The following is a 16,906-nucleotide window of genomic DNA, read 5'->3' on the forward strand; positions in this document are numbered from 1 at the left end:
TCCCCAAGAGGCTGGGAAATTGCTTTAATTAAACATGTTTGTTAAACTACATTCACATGCTCGGGACAGAGGCTGGGGGCAGGGGCGGGGCAGCTCGCTGCCCCCGTGGAACGGGACCCACCCAGCCTTGGACACAGACACGCCCTCTGAAGGGAGGGGAGCAGCTGGGCCAAGCCTAGCCGGCAAGGTGCAGCGTGACCGGGGCAAATGCACCGCAGGCTCCCGCCCCATCCATGGCCCAGCCGTTGTCACTGAGAGCTACTCACCCTTCTTCCAGGCTTTCCCGATGGGCCAGGTGGGCCCTGCAAACCCCGGGGACCCTGTGGCAAATCAGAGGACAGAGGTCAGTAGCGTGTCTGTTTTTCAGAGGGAAAAAGCAAAGCCTGGTCCCCGTGCTCGTCCACCTGGCCCGTGGCTACTGTCGCAGCTGTCAGCACGTGGGCAACAGCAGGACAGGGTGCGGGACCCACTGCCCTGAGAGCGGGGACCGAAAACAGCCAGCTCGGTCCCCTGCTACAGACACCACTGCTGTCCTGCATCCAGCTTTGCATCAGGTGATGGCAACTCCCGCTACTTCCTTGACGAAATGCGGCATCGGGGGCACCGCCTTCCGGGGGGCGCCCCTTCAGACAGAGGAAGGTAAGGGGGGTACGTACCTGAGGCCCCATGTCTCCCGGCTCGCCCTTCAGACCTCCGCTCCCGGGAGGGCCCTGGGGAGACACGTCTGGTTAGGGGATGCCCGGCAGGCACAGGCTGTAGGGGTGACTGGGGAAGGGTCGGGAAGCAGAAGGGACACAGGACTGGCCCGTGGGCAGGGCTCCCACAGAGCCCGGCCAGCTGCCTTGGACAGAACCCGAGGGACAAGCAGTTAACTTTTCCTCGTGTGCATCTCTTCCCAGGTTTGAGGGAAATCCTGGACAGTGGCGTGCACAAGGGCCACGAGCTCAGAACATGCTCGCTTCTCTCCAGGATGGATCTGACCACGGTCTGTCACAGCCCAGGGCCGTGTGTGGACATCCTTGTCCACTGCAGGGCAAGACCCCCAGATGCTGGGAGGGCACCGACGCAGGCCTGGGGCCAGGGGCCAAGCCCACCCCACATGGGGAATGGGGATGGGGGCACCGTGCGCTTCAATCCTCCGGCTCCTTGCAAGCTTCAAGGGCCATGCACACCCCCAGGGGCCTCCTTCACTGTCCCGAGTGTGTCTGGCTGCCCGAGGCTCGTGCAGCAGGGGCCGGGCAGGGGGCTAGAATTGGGGTCTGTCCCACACTGAGGTGGTGTCGACTATAAAGGGGGATGGCAGCCTCAAAAGAAAGAGGCTTAGAGCCCCCGGGGTCACGAGGTAAAGTCGTAGCCAGTGCAAGTGTGAGGGCTTCCCAGCCCCCAGGGCACCACAGGCCCCGCCCGCCAGGCCCCTCCTGCCCCAAGGTCCCAGTGACGTAAAGTGTGCTCTGACCTGGATAAGCTGGGAGCCTGATGGGCTGGGGGGCAGCATGGGTGGGAAGGCACCCCACCCCTCAGGCTCCCCCACGACTACTTACCATGGGGCCGGGTCTCCCAGTAAGACCCATCGGGCCAGCCGGCCCCCTCAACGCCAGCTGAAAGGGAAAACAGGACACGCTGAGAAATGACTGGTTTACCTGTACCGACAGGTGAGACATGCCAGGTGGGAAGGGGGGCCGATATCAGAGGCCAAGGACAGGAGCCTCTGGGGGAGGAGGTCACATGGACCCCCAGACCCCTCTGGGCTCCCGGCAACAACCACAAATGGAGCGGCAGAGGAGGGGTGGGAGCCAGGTGGGTGCCCACTCCCCGCTTTGGGGATGGGCGCTCCACCCACGTGGCTGCTCAGAGCCTCTTGCTGACTGCTTCCTTCTCCCCAGATGGCCTCGCACAGGCAGGGCCTGCCCTCAGCCCTGCACCCCGCAGAGTAAGCTTGAGAAGCAGCCCCGCTTCCGGGCTGGGTTAGGGTTCCACGAGAGGTACTTCCAGTGACCAGGGAGGTATCGGGGAGACCTCCTAGGGTGAACTAAGTCATGCCCAGGAGAGGCAGCCAGGGAGCCTCAGCCACCCAGGGCCCCACCTAGATACCTGCCCAGGTGGCTCCACGCCTCCCAGCTGCCACCACACAGTTCAACCTGCTTTCTTAGAAGGCTTCCTCCATGCCACTCTGAGACTGTTTCCCCTGCATGATGCCATTTTAATTTTGGAAGATTTTGTGTTATAAAATCTTGGGAGCCCATCGCCCACTTGACTTCAGTCAAAACACACACATATTCGAAGGCCAGCCAGGCCGGCCCGTCAATACATCCGGTGGCAGGTGATGGGGTTTGCTACCCGCTGATTATATCACACGACAATTTGTTCCATAGCAATGACTCAGTACCCGCCGCCCTGTAATTCATTATCCACACATTCCGATCGTTAGCATCTATCCGCTGCGCCAGAGCTCCAGAAATGTTGCCAAACAAGGGGCTACTTAGCAGCTTGTTGCAATGGCCCATGACGGGCACTCCACTGTCACGCACCCCGCCGGGGGGCATTTGCTCTTATCACAGGCAGTCAGCAACCTGGAGCCTCGTCAATTCAAAACACAATTCACTGATCAGCTCATCTGCCAAGAGCAGAGCGGTAATGGGGCAAGTGCTCCTCGGGACCCCCAGGCTGAGCGAGGGGCTCTGGGGCCCACGGGCTCTCTCCCCGGGCCGTCGGGCTCGGCCCAGCCCATCACAGGGAGCCCCTTCCAGGAGTACCTGGCGGGGGTCTCTCCATCCCCAGAGCCCAGGGGAGGGCAGCGGATGGCTGAAGCTGGGCGCACAGGGTCAGTAGGTGCCAGAGGGGCTCAGCAGCCGTCCTCATCCAGGAATCTGGACCCTCGGTGTGGGCAAGAACCCCCTAAGAAACCTCCCCCACCTTTCCTGGTGCTCACCCGGGTCCCCCAAATGCACAGGGATGACGATCCCCGCAGGCTCCTGACTCGCGCAAGCACACCCAAGTTGGCCAGAGGCACTTCCCCTCCAAGCTGGGCTCTGAGCCCCATGGGGCCTGGCTCTGTCCCCCCAGCCCCCCAGCCCCAGACCCCACTCACCCGGGCCTGCTGGAGGATGGCTTGAGCTTGGGACTCCTGGGCTGAGACCATGGGTCCTTTGGAGCCCGCATCGCCGCCACCTCCGAACCGGAACTGTAGGTGTAAGACTGGGGTCACCAAGGGCACACCGACGTGGCGCCCACTCTGGACCCCAGGGCTGAGGCGGTGCCCGTCGGCCTCCCTGGCAACAGCAGAGCCTTGGAGAGTCTGGATGGGCAGCTTCCAGCCCCAGTCCCCGTCTCGGTCACACCACCCGACTCTGCCAGCAAAGAGCTGCTCCAGCCCCGCCGGCCAATTTCAGCCCTGGGGCACCCGGAGAGCCTCCCTGCAGCCGGGAAGCCCTTACTGGCACCTGCAGCATCTCACCTGAGACCCCACGGCCCCGACTTATTTAAAGGAAGAGCCCAGGGCCCAGTGCAAACCCCGCACCGAGGCCCAGCAGGGAGGCGACAGGTCCACGCAGGGTCTCCCGAGCTGCACCCAGCCTCCCAGGCACACGGGCTCACGGAGAAACTGACATGGGCCCAGACCAGCCCTCTACACGCTTGCCCTCCCGGCCTGGGCTCCCCGTGAGGACCCGCAAAGTCACGAGCAGGCCAAGTTCAAGGAGGGGCCGGCTGGCATGGGGGTCCGAGTGGAGAGGGCAGGTATGTGGTGATGGAAGCAGACACCCCACAGCTTCCTGCAGAGCTGGACTCCATTCCCTTCGGAGGGGCCAGCCCTGGATGCCGGCAGAAGTGGACCCCTTGACCCCGGTGTCCACCCTGCCGTGTCAGCAGAACAGTCCCAAGGGGCCTGTATCTACAAGACAGTCGGCCCAGGTTGGAGCTAGCCTTCGGCCCGGTGATCGACCCCCCTCGGAAACAGCCCAGGGCCCCCCACTCCCCCGCCGCACCTGGGGCCCCAAGCCCACCCACACGGCCGCCACCCCGCAGCCCTCAAGTACGGACACTCACGGGCAGCATGAGCATGGTTCCAGGAGGGCCGGGCAGCCCGTCAGCCCCAGGAAGGCCTGGGCGTCCAGGGGGACCCTGTGGACAAAGGGGCCAGGAGAGTGGGTCAGCACACAGGGCGGAGCTGGGCTGGGACAAGGTGGTGGGGCGGAGTCAGGGTCCGCAGGAAACGCAGGACCCCGGGAAAGGGATGTGCACACCCCAAGCCCAGAAGAGGGGGCTTCACTGTGGACTGAGGATAGGATCCAGAGGAATCAGAGACACAAAGGCTGGAGGCTGCCATGGGGGTGGGGCGTGGAGGGCAGAGGCCACACTGCGGGAGGTGCTGGGGCTTCCACGACCACAGGAATAACGCCAGGAACGTCCCTGCCAGGTGTCCCACCTGGGAGGGCAGCCCAAGGACACCTGCGCTGGCTGCTCAGAGGGCCAGCTGGTCCGTGGTCAGCGAGGGGCCCCTCCTCACGCACCCTCGGCTGTGCGGGTGGAGCAGAGGCCAGACAGAAAGCATCCACTTGTCTGGACAGACGTGCAGGACCAGAGTCGCCGGGAGGACGGTGCTCTCAAGCACTTCGAGGCCCCACCTCTGCACAAACATCATCCCTCCAGCTCATCCTAACAGCACCCCACCCCCCCGCCCCCCGCCGACAGAGTCTCTAACTGATTCTGGCCCAAGTCAGGCTTATGTGAATGTAACACGAATAATACAGCTTATTGACAAAAAAGCGTTTTATCGCTCAGCTTTTCACTAACGCAGGCGGACTCCCAACCGGCTTGCGGGGGACGAGGTCTGTCTGCAGACAGATACCTAGCTCCCCTTCCTCAATGAAAGAGACCACCATCGGCCCCACCGCGAGGGATGCTGGGTCCAGCCCTCGAACCGAGTGCAGACGCCACCACAGCACGACACTCCCAGCTCAGACGCAGACTGACTCCCCGGCCCAGAAGACCAAGCGCCTCGGGGGTCCATCCCGGAATGACCCAGAAATGTTTACTCCAGGACCGATCCCCGTTCTTGTGAAACGTGGTATAACACAGATTCACACAAAGGGAAAAGTGAAAGTTCCCTCTCGTTCCTCCCGAAGTAAGTAGGGCTAAGACCCTGTACATGTCCAGAGAGGCCAGAAGCACAGGCACCGAACACCCGACGTGCATCACGTCCGTCCGTCTAGGGGTCCGTGGCCAGGGAGGTGGCTTTCCTCCTTTTTCACGAGATCTTGTCCATGTTGTTCTGCAATTGGCCCTTTTCCTCTGCTGCACATCGTGGCCTATTTATGAGTTTGGCCTCATTCATTTTAATGGCCACACATCAGACTCAGCATTTATTTAATCCGTCCCCCTCTGATGCACGTTTAGGTCATTTCCAGTTTTCATTAGGACACAGGCTGCCATGATGAGTCTTCAGGCATCTTTCTTTTTTTTTCTGGCCATGCTGCACGGCACGCGGGATTTAGTTCCCCGACCAGGGATCGAACCCGGGCTCGTGGCAGTGAGAGAACCGAGTCCTAACCACTGGACCACCGGGGAATTCCCAGGCATCTTTCTTAGGGAGGTCCTCAGAAGCAGAACGCTGGGTCAAAGGATTCCCGTCCCCCTTTTTGCTAATGGATACAGCCAAATGGTCCTTGCCTGCCATTTCAGAAAACAAAAAAATTCTCAGAAAATAAAGCCTGCTTAAAAAAGAAAAATCCAGAACGTGTTTTGCCACCCAGATTTCCTCCTGGAAATCCAGTGCTGATGGCTGTTCACAGCTGAGTTTTCTGCTGCCGAGTCGATCCCAGATCAAACCCCCAATTCAAAGCTTAGGGTCCGTGCCTCCCAGGGACCAGATGCCGTCCATGTGGTGTCCACGTGGAGAGCGTGTGCTTGTGTGTGTGTGTGTGTGTGTGTGTGTGTGTGTGTGTAACACTGGAAACCAGGAAGCATACTGGGGCGGCCCCTCATCCACTATTTCCACTTTCAAAGACCCTCTTCCTGCTGTTTCTAAGCCATGGAGGGTGAAAATTCAACCTGAAGCCCAAAAGCTATTTCACCCTCAGCTGGCATGCTTCAACTACACCCGTGATTCCCAAGAGCGTATGCATAGATGGACAAGGAAAATCTGGAAACCCTGTGAGAAAGAGAAGGTTCGTGGGAGAAAACCACCCCGTGAATCCTTCTGACACTTTCAAATCTGATGTGAGTCCCGCGTGCCCCCTCGCCCGCACCTATATTTACCACGGCTTGAAAAAATCGTCAGCCGAGCTTTGCCAAGCACTGAGGTCTGTAACTCAAAGACTTTGTCCCCTGAGCCAAAAGATGGGGCTACATCACAGCCGCCTTCCCACCCTTCAGGACACTGAACGCAGGCTAGTATCAGTGGTTTGCTCTTTTTTCAGGTCAGCTCCTGTGCAATTACAGCTTGGGAGAGGCCAGAGAAGTTCTTGGGGGTCAGCGCCTGCTCTAGATCTGAAACCCGGCTACACCTGCAGCCAGGGCCAGAGCCCTGGGGGAAGCTGGCACCATGCACGCTCCCACCCCACCAGGAGCCTCAGCTGGCCCTGCAGCAGGAGGGGGCCGGGAAGTCCCAGCAGAGATCACTGAGGTCTTCTGAGCCCGGGAAGCCCAACAGGCCTGAAGGAGGTGCTGAGGTGTTCCTATCGATACTTTCAGCCTTGTCCCAGCTCAAAAGGTCCCCCCCCCGGCAATGTGCTCCCTAATATGAAAAAGGGTCTTTCTGGCTTCTAGGGGGTTCAAGAGGTTAACAAGACGACTCAGGTGGCCCTGGCTCAATCCTAGTGATGCCTCATTGATAGCACCGGAGGGGGGACGACCAGGTCACAGAGAGGATGTGGCCCCAACACACCCAGGGAAGGCCCGTGTTACTGTGGCTTGTGGCCAGGACATCACAGAGATACTTGGCTGTGTGGAACAGGTGAGTAACCAGGTGTCCCAGGTTGGATGGCCCCACAAAAGATGTCCTGGGCACACAGGGGCACTGGAAGGCGGAGCCGCCTGTCCTGCCCCCAGAAGGCAGGAGATGGTCGGACAACCTTGCCTTGCGGGCATCAGCGGTCACTCACCACGGCCTTTGCGAAGCTAAAAGCTTCCTATGGGCCTCAGTGGACTCTGCGTCTCAGCCAAGTTGCAGGGACCCAGCCTGTGACCATTCCCCTGGCCCTGAGTGTAAATCCAGCCAGCCGCGGGGGGAGGTGGTGACATAGCTGGGCATCGTCCCAGCTGGCCCTGGGGAGTAATGCAGGCACCTGTGAATCACGCTTTCCATGGGTGTAATAACGCGGGTTCTTACAAGCCTTTTAAAGGACAGAAAAGACCCTCAAGCAAAATCCCGAAAGGATGCCCAACCCTTGAAACCTAAAGAGGTGGGAGGGAGGGGTTGAGGTCTCAACAACTGGGAGAAGGGGCTGGAGAAGCTGTGCCCATGGCAGCGTCACTACCGGGCTGTGTGGACATGATATAGTGTCATTGACCCTGCTGCTCCCTGGCCCCGAGGGTATCAAGTGCATCCTGATTCTGCAGGGAGGGAGGCACCACCCGCAGGAAAGGGCCACTCAGACGAGTCTGCATAAACAGACCTTACTGAAACAAGCCTTATCTTCCATTAGTTTCCCCCATGTATTTTGCAGTCACTTCTCCGTGGTTTATTGCTTTCTGTTAAAATGGTATATAAGTTCCCAAGTCTAACCGCTTCTCTGGGTTTCTTCTTTTTCATGAAGCCTCATGTAAAATTAAAAATATGAATAAACTCATTTGCCTTTTCTCCTGTTAATGTCTTTGGTCAGCTTAATTTGCAGGTCCCACTGACAAAACCTAAGAGGGTAAAGTTCTTTCCTCTCCTACACAGGAATTCCGAGGTCATGCTGCCAGCAAGTGGCACTGCAGGATCCTGACTCTGCATCCAATGTTCTTTCACAGCTAATCAGCAGACAAGCAGGAGATCTGGGCACGGCGAGGACGCTGAGCTGTGAGCAGGGACGGTTCCTGGACAAGCTGGTTAGGCAGGGCCCAGCGGGCGAGCAGTGCTCAGCTCCTGGAATCAGCCCCTCTCCCGGGGAAGAGCCCTGGAAAGGTCAATGGGCCGCAGGTTTCCCCTCCAATTCCAGGGACAGCGGGCTCTAGAGCAGGTGATTCCTCTGCCTCCCTAACCCCAGTCCCTTTCTCCTGGACCCTAACTTGAACTTAAGAGAGACCAGCTCTAAAAGCACCGGGATTCTACCGTCAGGTGCCGTGGCTCTTCCAACTCTCAGGTCTCAGCACACAAAGTACCGGCAGGGTCGCTGCCTCTGGCCCTGACCCAGGTCCAGTCCAGAGGCAGGGACCAAGCGGGGAGGAGTGTCCCTCTGGTTCGTGAGCATTCAGACCCTCAGTGCTAGACCAGTGCCCAGCACTGTGGACACTCAGTGAATATCTGTGCTGGACGGACAGACGGACAAGACACTTGGAGCAACACTGAGGCTGACGGGAGATGTCAGTCAGTATCTGTGGCCCCTGTGGACGGCGACCTTCCCTACGTCTAAGAGAGAAGACGTCTGCTACGGCAGGCCGTCCTCTCTCACTGACGTCTGGACTCAGTCGCACCCCTGGGTCCATCTGAGGATGGCTCTGTAGGGGCACACGGCTGTCATCCCTCCATCCACTCCCAGACCTTTGGAGTGAGCTGGGTTACAGACTGCAGCCCCTGGGGCAGAACCTGACTGGCGTGGGTTCAGGGGTGGGGAGAGGACAGGCCCCTCACCTGCTTGTCTGGAATTTCAACTGTGGCAGAGGCAGGAGCGGCATGGGAAGTATGGGAAGGCCAAGCATGTCACAGGCCAGCCACGGAGCAAGGCCCACCTACTCTGCCCCCAAAGTCACTGGCCACAGGGAAGCAACATGGCGGAGAATCCTGTTTGGTGCCCAGTCTGATCCGGCTGCCCTCAGAGGTCACACAGCCACCTGCTCTGTCTGCGGGCATCACCTCACGTCACCCTGAGCATCACCCCAAAGCCCCCAGCACCTGACAGCCAAACGCCCCCTCGGAAGCAGACCCCAGCCGCCTTTCCTCAGGACCAGACCCAGGCACCGTCCACCCCAAAACCGTGAGGTCTTTGCTCTGGGCAGTGTGCCAGGCGCTGGGGATAAAGGTCTGTTAGGATGCACACACGCCCCCAGTGTCTCTCATCTACAACTACACCCAATTATAGCTCTCAGTCTGACTGTGCTCACATCGATATTCGTTAGACCAGCAGGGAAAACAAAAAGAAAAAAAAGTCAAGCTGGTCGAGAACCCACAGGGCAGCAGTACCCCTAAACGCCCACTAGGAGGCGGAACGAAATTGCCGCGAACTGGGCTCAGCCTGCATCTCTCCGGCAGCCACCCAGGGCGGCCCGGGGATGGTACCTTTGACCAGGGAGACCACAGGATGTGTCCCTTTGGTCAGGGTGACCCCAGGATGGTCCCTTTGGCTAGGGTGGCCCCAAGATGGTCTCTCTGACCCAGAGCAAGTTTTCTGTGTCTGTTGCTAGATTTCCAACAAGGAAGCTGGAGCGAGGGGGTCTTAAGGCCAATGAAGTCCTCGTATTGAGGGAGAATAATTCGGATCCTGTGGGATACCCAGGCAGCACCAGAGCTCTTTGGCCACTGCAGCTGTTGTTATTGCTACCCTAATGCAGGGCCGCCACTGTGGGCTGGCCCCTGGAACCCGCCGGGGGACCCACAGCCCGGCTGAGGCCCACTCTTGCAGGGGTCTCCTGCCTCCAGCTCAGGGCCAGGAAACAGTCGGCCCCCTAAACATCTGAAGAGAGCGGGCGCACTAAGGGGTGGCGTGAGATGCGAGGGGACAGGGCAGTTTGGGGAAGGACGTCAGTGTACGGCGGTCACCCACACAGGTGAGGTCAAGGCTGCTCCCTGAGCAGGGAGGACGCCTGGACGAGGCCACAGAGCCCGTGATCCGAGGGGACTGAGCCGCCCTTACCCTTTCTCCAGGGTCACCCACTTGGCCAGTGGGACCCATTGTTCCTGGAGGTCCTGGGAGACCCTAGAATTAAAAATAAAATCAGGCAGAGTTAAAGATGCAGCCACAGGGCGGTTCCCGCCTTGCCAGGAGAGGGTTCGAGAAAGTGCCGGTCCCAGGGCGTTTACCCCTCTTTTCCACCTGGGAGCTTTAAGGGGTCTCCCTCCACCCCTGAGCACCTCCCACAAGTCACGGGAAATAAAATGGGACACTCACCGCGGGGCCTTCGGGGCCGGGTGGCCCCTCCAGGAGCATGCCCTGGAAGAGACAGGGAGAGCGTCTGAGACCCCAGGACCCTTTCCCTCCATCCCCAGACCCCGAGTGGGCCCGGCCCCTAGCAGACCCCAGTCCTGAGGAAGCTCTCCATGCTGGGTGGACCAGAGGACCACCGTCTCGGGCCTCTGGGTCTGCACCCTCCATCCTGGGAGGGGTCCCAAGCAGCAGCCTCTGGAATGGGGGCCAGGGCGACCGTCCTTTGAGCGTTTCCAAGGCAGCCACAAGCCAGACAGCAACCAACAGGTTTCCCTCAAGAACAGCTTCCAGAGGAGAGAGGAGGAACCAGGACTCCCCGGCCACACCTCTGGCCTTCCTGTGCCCAGGGAGGCCCTGGTGACGGCGGCCTGAGGGAGCAGTGGACCCCAGGACCAGGGCCCAGGGAGGGTGGAGAGACGACCAGCCGGTGGCTTCAGGGAGGACAGGAGGAAAGGGCACCACAGGCTGAGGTCCCCGCCTAGAGAACCGTTAGGCCCAACTGCTAGAGCAGCCACGCTGGGGTCTCCAGCCCCCTCCTCCCTCCACCTGGGAAACACAGCCAAGTCCACTGGGCACTCAGCTGCCCTCCTCCTCTAGCCCCTTACCCGGCTGAGCCGAGGTTCATGCTGCCTCAGGCCCCCGGGCCTCACTGTCTTTCCCCCCAAATGGGGACGAGGCCTCCTGCCCCCCTGTCAGCCTGGGCCCTAGAGTCGGCACAGGCAGCGGAGGGGAGAGCAGGCTTCAGGTCTCTGCGGACAGAGCTCCCGGCCCGGGGTCTCCTGCTCCTGGGCCTCGGCTTCAGCTACCTTCCCAGTGCGGGCCTCCTCTCTACCCCTGTCCGGTCAACACCAAGGTCAGCGTCCTCTGTGTTCCATGCCCACCGCCCCAGCGTCCTCTGTGTTCCATGCCCGCTTCAGGAGTCAGAGGCAACGCATGGCCTTCCAGGGAGGGAAGGGCCTCTGGCCCCGCGAGGGTCTGCATGCTGACACCGTGCTGGATCGTTTCTGGGGGTCCTGGGACCCGGTGGGTTCCGTCCGGCCCGGCTGGGCAGGCTTCAGCCTCACGCGGGGCGCCTGGCTGCCGTGGACCCCTCCTCCCAATGCATTCCTGTGACGGCTGAGATAGCGGTGAGAGGGCTGGACATACCTGGCCCCCGGTGGCACACCTGCCTCCTGTTTCCCCGGAACACAGCAGGCTCGGGTCGCTTCTCTCTGGGGCTGATCAATGCTATTGTACCCTGGGCTTTTCTTTGAAAGTGAACAGTTCTCTTGTGACACCTGGAATTGCCTCCTAGGAGTAGGAGGGTGTGCCCAGGACACCCCCCAGGCCAGGGGCTGCAGGTCCCCTCCAAGCCCCTCATCCTCCCAACCAGGGCTCCCCAGTCGCTGGGAGGATGCACCCGGTGTTTACACAGATGTGCACTCAGAGAAATGTTTGTACACGAGATGTACACAGAGAGTTCATCCCAACGGCCTCACGAGTCCCACTTTCCTGTCTCCTCCTCTGACAAAGGCAGCTGAGGAAGCTCGGAACTGAGCTAGGCTTAAGAGAGAAACCCCTGGCTGCCACGGACCCTGCAGGACCGCAGCTGTCTTCCCGGACACACAACCGCTGTTCTCAGGGAGTGGGGGCCACGGTGGGTGGGCTCTCACGGGAGGATCATTGCAGGTCGGCCCGGCAAGGGCCGGAGGCCACTGGATGGATGAGCCCAGTAGAGGGGTGCCGGCGCTCTCCCAGGTACAGTGAAGGGATGGACCCCTGACCACCACCCCAAAGAGAAGTGCTCCCAAGACATGGGAAGCCATGGCCTTCCTTCAATGGCCCCGCTCCACACCCCACCAGAGTGGAAGGTCTCAGCCTCAACTGAGAACTCGAAACCATCCTTAACGGGGGTCCGTTCATCTGCTGCATGGCACAGACCGAGAAAACCTTCCTTCAGCCACAGTGGAAGGTAGACATGCCTGTTACGGGCCTTCGCCAGATGATACAGGACATTGAATCTGGAGATGCCTGGTTCCCTGAGGTCCCAGGGCAGCCAGGAGCACCAGATCTGATTGGCCTGAATCCGCTCGGCTGAGGGACTCCTGTCCTGTCGAGGAGCCGCTGGTGTTGCTGACCCACGACACAGGGTACCAGGTCTACCCCTGTGTCCCTGGGATGGATGGATGCAAAGAGAAGGAGCTGGTTCCCAGAGCCCCATGGACAGTCAGCCACGCTCCCCAGAAGGAGGTCGCTGGGGCAGGCTGGGGAGAGGAAACGGCCACCCAACCTTCACGGGCCGTGACGCCTGCACGGCCGAGGCAAGACCATGTCGGCCGTGGTCCAGGACTCGGCCATCTGTTTATAGGGAGCTAAGACTTTGAGGACATCTGGTGATGCTCCAGGTTGAGAAATTCCAACAGTTTCCATGATGTCTCCAGGGAGACCAGCCTCGGCCCCTCGGACACTCCGAACAGGCTGGGGGCTGGGCGGGAGCAAACGCTGGGGCCAGAGGGGAGGGCATCCTTCCCTAACTGCATCCAGATGACTCATTTCTCCCCGAACAAAGATGAAATGCATTTTCTGGAGGCATGCAATTTGTGTTGGGTCGCTTCTATTTTCTCAGCCTGTTCCCCCGGCCCACCCTCGCCGGTGGAGCCTGGTGGAGCCTGGTGGAGCCTGGCAACTGGACGCCTCACCCTCTCTCACCCGCCTCCACCTGGAGCTGGGATGCTGTGGCTCTCACACAGGGGCAGCCCGGTCTGAGGGACATGGGAAAAGGAAGCTCGTCCTGACCGAGGTGCCGGCCAGGCCTTCCCAGAGCCAGGACCAAACCCAGGACTCCACGGAGCCTGGCCCCCGCCTGCCCGAGGGTTCTCCTCTTCCCAGGCAAGACGCCCCTTTCACCAAAGCGATGGGGACACCACGGAAGGCACCCGAGTCGGCGGCAAGTCCACCGGGGACCAAAGCCATCTGGACCGTGGTCTGCACACAGCTGGACCACAGGGAAGTCACACTGGGTGTGGTCCACCATCTGGCACAGCCCCTCAAGGGCTGGAGCGGGTCCCCGGCAGCCCCGTGTCTTGAGGCGGCACCACGGGCCGCACTGCTCTTCCCCGAGGGTCGCCTTCCTCCCTGAGTCTGGACTTGGTATGAGGGTTTTACATGTCGCCGAGCAAGGAGCCACCTGGTGCTGGTGTCCCCCTTCGGCCCCTCTGCCCACTTCCTCTGCATCCCCATCTTCCGGCCCCAGACAAGCCCTGACTCCCTCGGATCCTTGGGGAGCACCGGGAAAGGAATGTTCTCAGCCCGAGAACAGGATGTGTGTGCCCAGTGGCCACAGCCCAGTGGGAGCGGATGCGCCCATCCCTGGGACATGCCCTGGGGGGCGGGGCAGGAGGCACAGAGCAGGACAGTCATCTAGTCCCCCCGTCCTGATGCCCCAGCCACGGGCTTCAGGTGCCTCTAAGGGGGATGAGGTTCCAAAAGAACCTTCCCAGTCCCACGGGAGGATGGGGGTCACCTCAGTCCTCCGTCCCAAGATCGGAAGCGTCCTGGAGCCTCCATGTGGGGCAACCAAGTCCTGGCAGTAGAGAAAGCTGGAGCCTGGCCCCAGCCCCATGAGCCGTCGAGTGCAGGACGCTGGCCTCCTCCCTCTGGCTCTTGGAGGACGTGGCAGGCGTGGACCTTGGCAGCCAGCCCCTCCCCACTCTTAGAGCTGCTTCCCAGCCCATGATGCCATACCCACCACGTGCAGCTGCAGGGCACCCCTCCCCCACCCGGCTGATCACCTGGCACCTCGCCCGCCCCGACTCAGCGCCTGGACCTCGGCAGCCCAAAGGCCACAGGGTGGACCCTGGTGCTCCCCGGCCAGGCACGGCTCCCTGAGGGCAGAGGACATGCCAACGCAGAGTGGGGCCCCCGCCAACACCCACCGCCCCACGAGGTGCACGTGGGACCCTCTTCCCTCTGATCCCAAGGCTAAGACGTTCTCAACAGTCATTTTGTTTAACTCGCCCCCAGCCCAGCACAGTGAAGTTTCACTCAGTGGGAGTTTCAGGGCAGAGCTGTTTTATTAAATCCCCTCGGCGTGGCTGACAGCCAGGCTTCCCTGTTCCACCAGCTGCAGCCACATGGCTGCACAGCCCACGTGGAGAGGTGGGTCCGTGGCTAACTCTCCCTGCTCCAGACCGGCCGCCACACTCAGCCTGCTAACCCCCTCTGCCCTCCAGGCGAGCTCCCTCCTTCCCAGAAGCCGAGTCTTTTAACAAGGAGAAATCGACACACAGCGATGTGCCCGGCTCCTAAGCATGCGGCACAAAGGGTCCTGACCCATTCGAATCCCAGGCAGCCGCCACCTCATTCGAGGTCCAGAACCTTACCCCTGCCCAGGCGCTTTTCCAAGCAGCGTGTGGCATCCACGAGGTCACATAGCTCCTCGTGGTAGCCCCAGGCATAGAGGCGCAGGGGTCCCACAGGTCCAGCCACATCCTACCGAACCCGCCACGTGCCCCAAGCTTCGACCCACCACCCCGCCGGTTTCGGGGAGACAATAAGAAAGTGTCTTACTGGTTCGATGATGGCAGGTTCTCCCTTTTGACCTTTCTCGCCCCGTGGTCCGATCTGAGGTTTGTAAGATGCAGAGAGAGGAGAGGGAGAACAGGAAGAAGGTACAGATTACACCAAATCCATACGGCTGGTGAAGCAGGGGGTCCCCCGCAAGGGCCCGGGGAGGCACCCTCCCTAGCCACTCACCCCTTCGTAGATGGTGTCCTGGTTGGCGGGCATGCCCGGCCCGATCTCCGACGGGGAGATGGTGGGGTCGTAGTAAGGGTCGTAGTAGTTCTCATCCAGGTTCTTGATGGTTTCTTCTGTGAACTCTCCCTCCAAGTCGTCCAGCCCCTCCTCCGGAGGCGGATCCGGCTGAGAGGGAAGGCGGCAGGGTCACCCAGAGGAACGGACACGCACAGGCCCCCAGCCCCTGGACTCCAAGCACCGTGGCATTCCGAGGTCACAGAACACAGGTAGCCCGGGGTTTCACTTGTTGGGAGTCATCGTCTCCCTCTCACGACGGGGAGACTCACCCCAAAGCCCCCAAGACCCCGTGGCAAATCAGGGCTGCAGAAGGACGGGCACGTGGCCCCAGGCTGCACCGTGTACTTGGGGAACCTGGGGCCGCCAAGGGCTCCACCCAAGGCCCAGGGTCTCGAGGTAACAAGCCCCTAATCCCATGCCCGCTGCCAGAGGGGTCTGGGCCCATCAGAACCCCGTGTGTCTGTGGCCATCAAGAATTCAGCATCACGTGGTGGCTGTTTTTAAGCACTCCCCGTGGACCATGGGCTGAGCTCAACTCCTCTCCAGTCTGAAGACGTGGCAACAGCCCCAAGAGGCGGGGAGCACTGGTGCCAGGTTGTAAATGAGATCACTGATTTTGAGAGAGGGGATATCACTTTCCAAGGCCACTGGCAGAGACTTCAAGTCAGGTGTGCCTGATGCGAAAGCCCATGGTCCTACCGGACCTCATGTCTGGTCTGCTTGTCCAGACCCCCAGCTCATGTACCTGTCTGGCCTGCCCTCACCCGGGCCCCAGACAGGAACACTGTGAACACGCATGTCATCCGTCTCCGCCGAACCCCAAGAGACCCGGAGGGCGGGGCTCATTCCACCCATTTTGCTGATGAAAAACTGACAACACTGAGATCCACCCAGCAAGGCAGTGACTGCAAACTCACCGGGCGTCCTCGGCGATCACTTAGAATGGCCTGGCTGCAAAGGGCTGCACGGCCAGTTGTGGTGGGCAGGGGGAGGGCAGCTGCCCCAGGACAGCAAAGTGAGGAGTAGAGAAGGAAGAGCCCGGGGTCCAGCCCCCTCCCCTGGACCAAGCCCACTCGCTGGGAAGGCAATTACGTTAGAGGCATTGGAGGTGAGGACCGTGCTGGTGGGAACTTCGGCCCGGGCACCCTGGTCAGGGGACCGGTCGGGGCTCTCGTCGGGGCTCTCGATGCCTTCGCCGTAGCTGAAGTCCTCGTAAGGGGGTGGGGTGTAGTAGTCCTCGCTGGGCACGTACTCGTAGTCTCCGATGCCGGGGTCCTCCTCCTTCCCAGCCCCCTCGCTGGTGTCGGGCACCGGAGGGGCTTCCGTGGGGGGCTGGGTCAGCTCCTGGGAGCCGGGCAGAGACACGCAGGGTTAGGGGTGCGGCCGGCGCAGCGAGGACCGGGTTGGGGCTTTCCTCTGCGGCTTGAGAGGGAGGCTGACCCATCAACCAACCAGCCCCTGTGGATCGGGGCGCAGGGGTCCCCTCAGGCCGGGGGAGACAGCCCAGCCCGCGGAAGTGCTGTGCACGGCTAAACCCCGCGATCATGCACTTGGACAGGGTGAACTATATCTCAAATTTTTTTTAAGAAGTAAGAGAACAGAGAATTCCCTGGTGGTCCAGTGGTTAGGACTCTGCGTTCTCACTGCCGAGGGCCTGGGTTCAATCCCTGGTTGGGGAACTAAGATCCCGCAAGCCACATGGTGACCAAAGAAAAAAAAAGTAAGAGAACATTCCAGACTCTTAGAGCCTTATGGGCCAGTGTCCCGGCCACCCGTTGGGGAGGGGACTGGATTCCATCACATCCATGTCCCCTGGTGTCCCCCGCACC

The 16,906-nt window shown here is 60.7% G+C and overlaps 1 protein-coding gene across 2 annotated transcripts in view; it reads right to left on the reverse strand.

Moving 5' to 3' along the window:
• The window catches only part of COL5A1 (collagen type V alpha 1 chain), a 159,631-nt gene that overhangs the window by 72,476 nt on the left and 70,249 nt on the right, over positions 1 to 16,906 (reverse strand). For both annotated transcript variants that reach the window (XM_022578272.2, XM_022578270.2), the window contains exons 7-16: positions 16,170 to 16,421; positions 15,018 to 15,185; positions 14,832 to 14,885; positions 10,248 to 10,289; positions 9,993 to 10,055; positions 4,045 to 4,119; positions 3,089 to 3,181; positions 1,542 to 1,598; positions 657 to 710; positions 267 to 320 (exon numbers count right to left, since the gene is read on the reverse strand). In XM_022578272.2, coding sequence (XP_022433980.1) covers positions 267 to 320; positions 657 to 710; positions 1,542 to 1,598; positions 3,089 to 3,181; positions 4,045 to 4,119; positions 9,993 to 10,055; positions 10,248 to 10,289; positions 14,832 to 14,885; positions 15,018 to 15,185; positions 16,170 to 16,421 — 912 coding nt within the window. The remainder of the gene's footprint in view (positions 1 to 266; positions 321 to 656; positions 711 to 1,541; positions 1,599 to 3,088; positions 3,182 to 4,044; positions 4,120 to 9,992; positions 10,056 to 10,247; positions 10,290 to 14,831; positions 14,886 to 15,017; positions 15,186 to 16,169; positions 16,422 to 16,906) is intronic.

Source organism: Delphinapterus leucas, chromosome 6 (genome assembly GCF_059928025.1).
Source record: "Delphinapterus leucas isolate spDelLeu-1000000601 "Yukka" chromosome 6, BTC_Dleu_Yukka2, whole genome shotgun sequence".
NCBI lineage: Eukaryota > Metazoa > Chordata > Mammalia > Artiodactyla > Monodontidae > Delphinapterus > Delphinapterus leucas.